This window comes from Muscardinus avellanarius (genome assembly GCF_963383645.1).
Source record: "Muscardinus avellanarius genome assembly, chromosome: 4".
NCBI classification, from domain to species: domain Eukaryota; kingdom Metazoa; phylum Chordata; class Mammalia; order Rodentia; family Gliridae; genus Muscardinus; species Muscardinus avellanarius.
The window spans coordinates 148,769,676-148,777,178 of NC_137789.1; the positions used below are offsets into that span (position 1 = coordinate 148,769,676).

General features: G+C 61.8%; 1 protein-coding gene across 1 annotated transcript; it reads right to left on the bottom strand.

The window, feature by feature from the left end:
• Positions 1 to 571: 571 nt before the first annotated feature.
• Positions 572 to 4,631, bottom strand: VAX1 (ventral anterior homeobox 1; the record flags this gene model as incomplete). The annotated part of the gene is made up of 3 exons (XM_080694290.1): positions 4,131 to 4,631; positions 2,962 to 3,149; positions 572 to 1,144 (listed from the first exon to the last, which is right to left on the bottom strand). Exons 1-3 carry the CDS (start codon positions 4,369 to 4,371, stop codon positions 572 to 574), a joined length of 1,002 nt encoding a protein of 333 aa, XP_080550416.1. The 5' UTR covers positions 4,372 to 4,631.
• Positions 4,632 to 7,503: the final 2,872 nt, after the last annotated feature.

The window sequence follows — 7,503 nt, forward strand, 5'->3', positions numbered from 1 at the left end:
GCGGGGAAGCTGCGGGCGCCCGACTGTCTCGAGGGGTCTGCAAAGTGGGACCCAGGGTCTCCCCAAAGCCCTGGTTCCTCTGGCAAGAGGAAGGGACTATTCTCGTTTTGGGTCTAAAGAAACCTGTAAGCCTTTCCAACCCCTGGGGTCTGCGTGCATATTTCCTCTTTCAAAATCCATAGGAGTAATCCAATCCGCCGGGCGGCAGGAGTCCCATCTAGAGCAGGTGTCCTGCGCAGGGGTCTTGGACCCTCTCTTTCCTGCCGGGGCTAGCGTAAGTTGGAACATCAGGTTGGCTAACTCGGGCATTTCCCGATTCTTTGGATGGCTCCTGGATTCAGATGGGATTAGGGAGGAGGAAGAGAAAAGAAGGTGGTGGTGGTGGTGGTAGGGGGGAGGACGGCCCAACTGAGATGATATTGGTAGCGGAGGCTGGTGGAAAAGGAAGGCCGTCGGAGGCCTGGTGGGGGCCAGGAGGCCAGCGCCGGAGCCCTGGGCGCCCGGCGCGTGAGAGTCCATAAATATCACCACAATAGATACTATAAATATAAATACAGGGAAACACTTAAAATCAGTCCAGCGCTTTTTTCTCGGCCCCTTCTTTATTGTTGGTCCGGGAGTAAGGCTCGAAGGCCGAGGAGCTCAGGTACCGGGCGGAGAGTTCTTGCAGATTCCCGGCTAGCGAGCCTGCCATTGTCAACGGGGCGGAGGACAGGCGGCTGGCGACCGAGCCGAGCAGCGAGGGCACGGGCAGGCTGAAGAGGCCGTGGCCGGCGGCCGGGGCTCCGGCGTGCAGTCCCCCCGGCCCCGCGGGCCCCGGGCCGGGCGCGCCGCCCACGGCCGGCGGGTGCTGAGCGGCGGCCGAGCCCGCGGGGCCCGGGGCGGCGGCGGCGGCGGCCGAGCCCGCGGCGGCGCCCGCGCCCAGGGCGGGCAGGCTGGGCCCGCGCAGCGCCGAGCCCAGGGCGCCCGTGGCGCAGGGCGGCAGCAGCGCGGGCAGGCCGGGCGGCGACAGCAGGCGGCCCTGCTCCAGCAGCCGCAGCACGCTGCACGTGGCCGCCGTCTCCGACACCACCGAGCGCAGCTCCGAGTCCTTGCCCTGGTCCTTCTTCTGCTTGGTGCGCCGGTTCTGGAACCAGACCTTCACCTGCGCGCAGGGCCGCGGAGGATGGGAGAGAGGGGCAGGGAAGGCGAGTGTCACCGGGAGCGGGCTCCCGGGCCGCCCCCACCCAGCCCCAGCCGCAGTCCCACCCCGCCACCCACCGCCGCCGCCGGAGAGGTCCCGGCACCCGAGCTGGGGGAGCTGGCGCCACCACGAGGGGGGCACGGCTGTCCTGGGCTGCGCTTCCGGGTCATGGGAGGAGGCCCAGGCCCGCGCCGGCTACAAAAAAAGTAATAAAAATGTCTTCGACGCTAACTGGAAGGAAGACCACGAGGGATTCCGCTGGGCTGCCGTGCTATCCGCGGCGGGATTTGGGGCTCACAGATATGTGAGATGGGGGGGCCTGAAAGCTGGATTTCTGGTAGAGAGTGGGAGGCCCAAGCTGGTGTGCGGGCTTCTTGGACCCAGGCCCTTGGCCCGGTGTGCTCACATTAGCCCCAGAAGTACTACTCCTGTTGAAGGCTGCAAAGGACTATTTTCTCCTGCTTGTTAGGTTAAGACCTGACCAGAAACCAGCAGCAAGCATGGAGGTGGCTGTAGCGCTTGGTGCAAGGTGGACCCTACAGGCCAGGCTTTTCAGCGCCTCCTCTCCTGGCCAGCTGGGTTGGAGGTCTGGGTCTGGTGATGCCTTCATCTTCCTACTGTTCTCCATGGTGAACTTCGGAATCAGGAGGAAAAGCAGAGGGAGAGACAGACCAAATGCTACTCTCCAGCAACCTCCTCTTACTTCCTCTTCTCCTGCGCCCCCCCCCCTCCAGGAGTGTGCCAGCTCTTATGGATAGAGCGTTTAGGGTCTCTAACAGAGGTAATATCAGAGCGAATAGGAAAAGCTACTATGTCAATTCAAACTCAAAATGAACACCCCAGCTATTCTGTTCTCAGGCTCCAGCCCAGGTTCCAGGCCTAAAACGCTCCCTACCTGCTTTGGGGCCGAGCCTACAGAAGGGCGCTGACTACTTAGGCAGGCCAGGGCGGTGGCAGCCCTGCTCAGGCTCCCTTAAGGCTTTCTAACAAAGTTCTCAGCCCTATAACAACTCCGGGCCCTGAGCCCACATTGACATCTCTGGGGCATCATTTAGATTTGATGTAAAGGAGCCCCAAAGCACAGTCAGCAAGGCTGGCTCCCAGGACCCCGATCTGCTCCCATCCCTTCCTCACATGACTGGCACAGAAGACAGAACCTCTTAGCAGCTCAGAGCTGGGTCTCAGCTCTGGGTCTCCCCAAAACCCAGGGGAAGGAGCCTTCTCTAAGGGTCAGGGCAGCCGGGTCTGCACAGGCTGGTCTCTGAAAGTCCTGTACCTTTGCAATCCCACTTCCTGCAGAATGGGCATGGGTGCCCTGTAAAGCTGGGACGCCAAAGGGGTGGTGACTGGAAATCAGGCAAATATGGAGTGCCCCAAATAGGCAGAAGAAGAAGAAGAAGAAGAAGAAGAAGAAGGAGGAGGAGGAGGAGGAGGAGGAGGAGGAGGAGGAGGAGGAGGAGGAGGAGAGGAAGGAAGGAAAATCAGTTCTTTGTAGAGTAGAAGTAAGCAGGAAATTCAAGACTGGGAACCAACAACAGAAACTCCAAAGGACAGGTTTTGGGGCCTCCTGGGCCAGGCCAAGGTGTGCAAGATTTGGGGGTACAGAGAGAAAAGGACAGCATATGGAAGAGAAGTCAGCCTTAGACCTTTCTGCCCCATCTCTACTTCCCTTGGGAGGCTCGGTCGAAAGCCAGGTTGGGTCGCGAGAAAGAGCAGGGTGGTAGAGGGAGCCTGGCGCAGAACTCGGCCCGCAGCCTGGCCGCCGCCGCCCCGGGTACCTGCGTCTCGGAGAGGTTGAGCTGCCGGGCGAGCTCGGTCCTCTCGCGGCCCACCACGTACTGGCAGCGCTGGAACTCCATCTCCAGCCGGTAAAGCTGCTCGGCGGTGAAGGACGTGCGCGTCCTCTTGGGCCGGTCCAGATCCAAGCCTTTGGGCAGGATGATCTCTCGGATGGACCCCTTGGCATCTGGGGAAGGGGAGATGTCAGCCACATGAATCCTCCGGGCTCCCTCGCCCCCTTAGCGGGATCTGGCTCCCGGGATTGTCCCGAGCAGCCTGCGGGGGCTGGGGAGCGGCCACAGCCGGGACCCCGAGCACTGTGTGTCTGGGGAGCAGAGGGGCTAACTCCGCACCGCTGGCGGGCGCAGAAACCAGACTTTGTCTTTGTAGAGCCTTGCAGACATAGGAGGGGAAAATCAATCCCAAATAGGCGCGTGTTCTTTTCGACCTAGGGGGCTTCAGAGGCGCTCTCTGGGTCCCCTGTTGACTGTGGGTGCCCTCACTGACCAGCCGGGTCCTGCGGGCCCCAGGCTGTTGAGCGGCCTGCGCCCCAGCGGTCCTCACCCCCACACCCCGGGTCTCCAGTCCTCGGAACCCGTCCGGGGTAAGGAGGAGGGATGGAATCCGGGCCTGGCTCTCCGCAGACGGGGGCGGCGCCGCGCCGGGGCCGGGCTTTGCGGCCGCAGCTGCCGGGGGACCGGCTGGAGCCGCGCCCGGAGCGAAGCCGAGCCCAGCAGCCGGGCGGCACCCGCAGCCCCGCAACCCAGCTCGGCCGCCTCCGCTCGGCAGCCGCGGCCAGGCCCGGAGCGCAACGCCGGGGCCCTGGGCCCAGCGCTCCGAGTGGCCCGGCCGCAGCCCGCGCTCGGCGGCTGCCCCCCCGCGCCCGCGGGGCGTAGGGGGCCCAGTCCGGGGCCAGGTCCCAGCCTCAGCCCGCAGGGCGCGCACAGCCCTCCCGCAGCCCCGGCGCCTCTCCCGGGTCGGAGGCGCGCAGCCCCTCGCCTCCCCGCAGCCCGGCCGGAGGGGGCTCGGGGCTCGGGGGCCCGGACGCCCCCAGGCTCGGGTGCCCCCGGCGGGCCGGCAACTTTGCCCGAAGTCTGCGCCGACGAGCCCTCCCCGCCGGCCCGGAGTCGCCCCCGGGGGCGCGCCCGACAGCCCTGCCCGTCCCTACCTCGGACCAGGATGCGGCGGCAGTAGTCCGGGTCGGCCGCGGAGCTCGATTTACTTTTGTTGCAGTCCTCCGCGGCGGCGGGCGCGGAGAAGGCGCCCTGCGGCTCCTTGAGGTAGGCGGCCGGGAGGCTGCCCTCCCCGCCCTTCAGCTCGCGGCTCTCCTTGTGCGCGCTCTTGGAGACCCGGGCGGCCTCGGTGTCCGAGTGGCACCGGACGTCCATTTTGTCTGGTTTCCCGAACATAGGCAAAACAATAAAAATTTTTTTAAAAAAAAAAAAAGAAGGAAAAACACAGAAAGGCAGAAAAATGGAGAAAAGGGGGCCAAGGCGAAGGGGAGTGAAGCCCCTACGGCGCAGCCCCGACGCTTGCGAGGCGAGCGGCAGAAACGACCTCCCCGCGGGGCGGTCGGCAGAGACGGCGGCGGGCTGGTCCCTCCGGCGGCGATCGGCGGCCGCGTCCTCGGCGCTCGTCCGAGGTCCGGCCCGGCGGTCAGGCGGCGAGCGGCGCGAGTCGGGACTGCGGCGGCGCCCGCCCGGCGCGGCACGGAGAGCTGAGTTGTCCGACGCCCGGGGGACGCGCGCTCGCTGCCTCAATTGATTACGGGTAATTTCGCGGCCCCCACGTTTCGGTTACCTCATGAATACACTAAATTGTTTGGATAATATATCAGATCGTAATGGATGGTTGCTGTCCTTGTCCCCAATCAAGTAGGGGTTTAGCCAGTGAATAAACGGAAATGATTGGTCTTGCTTTCAGGAGACACACAATCAAAGACCTACACTTCCAGCAAAACTTTTGACAAGATTCATCCTGAATTGTTAGTACCATTAGCAGGCATTATTAACTTTCCTTTTGCCTTTGACCCTCCCGTTCGCGTACTGGCTAGAGGGGTTTCCTCCACACTGGCCAGATAGAACTGAATGAGTGTGTGTGGGGGTGGGGGGGCGTTAACACACCCCTCGCACACCCGCAGCAGAAGAAAGCGTCGCCTCTGGGTGGGGATAGAGGGGGGAGGAGAAAAGTTTCCCCCAAAAGTATCTCCTCCACACTCAAAAAAAAAAAAAAAAAAAAAAAAAAGCCAGGCTTTCTCCCCCAGCGACTCCTTAACACACCTCGACGCTGACAGCCATCTTAAACTGCCACCTCTTCGCGTTTAGCTCCAGCCGGTTTTTTTTTTCTTTCTTTCTTTTTTTTTTCCCTGCCTGCACCTCCAGCAGCCCTGGAGGCCGCCCATTCAAAGGGCAGCTTTGTGCTCGAGTCCAGCCGGAGAGAGGGGGAGAGGGAGAGGGAGAGAGAGCAGAGGAAAAAAAATTCTCAACTGAGATCTGCTTCAAAAAAAAAAAAAAAAAGTTTTCCCCTAGCTATTTCATTGTCTCTGCTACAATATCTTTGAGAAAAGCAACAGCCAGTAATCCAATAAGAGCATTCATTAGGCTACAATGATTCAATCCGAGCGCGCGGCCTTGTGCGGGGAGCAGGCTCCGGCCCTTCTCGTCACCTTGCCGGGGCAGAAGCCCTCTCCACGCCGCTCTCCGCATTCATTCCTTTATGGGAAACGCGGAGCAAAAGGAGTGAAAGATGGCAATTATCTAATTGGACTATTAACAGTCCTCGGAGTGCGGCGGTCTGGCGTGGCTCCTGGGCGGGGGAAGGGCCGCGTTCCTCATTCACAAAGAGTGCAGGGGCCGCGGAGGAAAGGGGGCTTTTAAAGGGGGGTGGGGGGAGAGAGGAGAGGTGGGAGGTTTGGCTGAGAATTTTTCCACACAATCCCAAGAATGGGGCGGGGGCGGGGGGGGGAGGAGAGGGGCCCGGGCGGGGTCGCGGCGAGCGGGTGGGAGGCAGGCGGGGGGGGGGCTGCGAGTGTGTGTGGCGGGCCCCGAGGGACCCCCGCAACCCTCGGGTCCTGGAGGGGGCGGCCGGAGCCGGGTCCTCGTCCTCCCCAGCGCGCTGGGAGAACCCGCGCCGGCGGGCGTCGCCGTCCTGCACCTCGGGCTTTTACTTTGCCTTATTAAAGGCGGCGCGGGGAACCGTCCCGAGCTGCTCTGCCCTGGGCGGCGGGTCTCCCGGGACCCCAGCCACCTGCGAGCCCCTGGGTCCTCCTCGCGGCGCTCCAGGGCGGTCGCCGCCCGGGGGCTGGGTGGAAAGAGTCTTTGATGGCGGGTCCCTCGGCGGGAGGGCGGAAGCCCAGAGGAAGAAGGGTCTTTAACCCAAAGCCAGCCAACTTTGCAGTTACTGCCTGCAGTGCTTTCGCGCCCAGGTTGGCGCCCTGAGGCCCGAGGGCTTTGCTCCCGGGCGGGCTGGCGCTCCGCAGCGCCGTCGCGGGGCCTGGGTTCCCATCGCCGCGTCCGCAGTGATGGCGCTCACTTGGAAATTCGGGTGCTTGGGATTCGGGTGCTCGCCAAGGAAATCCTGTTTCCCTGCAGCTCCTGGGGACTGAGGGACCTGCCCTGAGGAGGGGTCCGGGACCCGAGCCGAGGACGCTGCAGGTCCAGAGCAAGAGGATGCTGGGATTCCCCTCGCCCCATTCAGGACTGCAGCGACCCTCACCGATCCGGGCCATCTCAGGGTGCCTCTGGGTTCTGCATCTGACCGGCTCATGGGGGGCCTCTAAGTTTTCTGGGAGGTTTCTGCAGCCTGCCCAGGCTGACAGACACCTGAGGAGCCTGGTTTAAAATTAAAAATGGCCCCGCCCATCACTTATCCATCCCTTGCCCTACCCCCAGGATACTGAGGAATGAACCCCGGGGTGTTCTACCTCTGAGCCACACCCCAGCCCATTCATTCATTCATGGTACTGGGGGTTGAACCCAGGGATCTTCTGCCTCTAAGCTGCCCCGACCTGATTTTGAGTCAGATTCGCATTAAGTTGCCAAGGCTGATCTCTAACCTCTTGTCCTTGCCTATTTTATTTTTTAGTTTGAAACAGTTTCACTAGGTTGCTGAGGGCCTTGCTAAATGGCTGAGGCTGGCCCTGAACTGGTGATCTTACTGTCTCAGCCTCCAAATTACTGGGATTACAGACACCACAGTGCCTGCCACTTATTTTATCAGTTCTAGGAGGAGGGGGAGGCCAGGGAGCCTTTAGGAAGAAATCCCTCTACCTCACATACATAAACCCCTTGGACAGTGATGGCCTAAGTATGGCCACATCCCAAATGCAATTGGAAGCTGGGTCGCCGAGATCCCTGTCGCTCTCTTAAGGGACAAGAGAGGCACATTTTGTTGTAAGTAGGAACTTCTTCCGGAGCACTCACTTGTGAGTCTGTAGTCCCTTCCTCAGGAAGGTAGCAATATCCTCATTTTATAGCTAAAGGGATGGAAGCTCAGGGAGATGCAGTGATTTGCCTACGTCAACCAGATTAGTAAATGCAGAA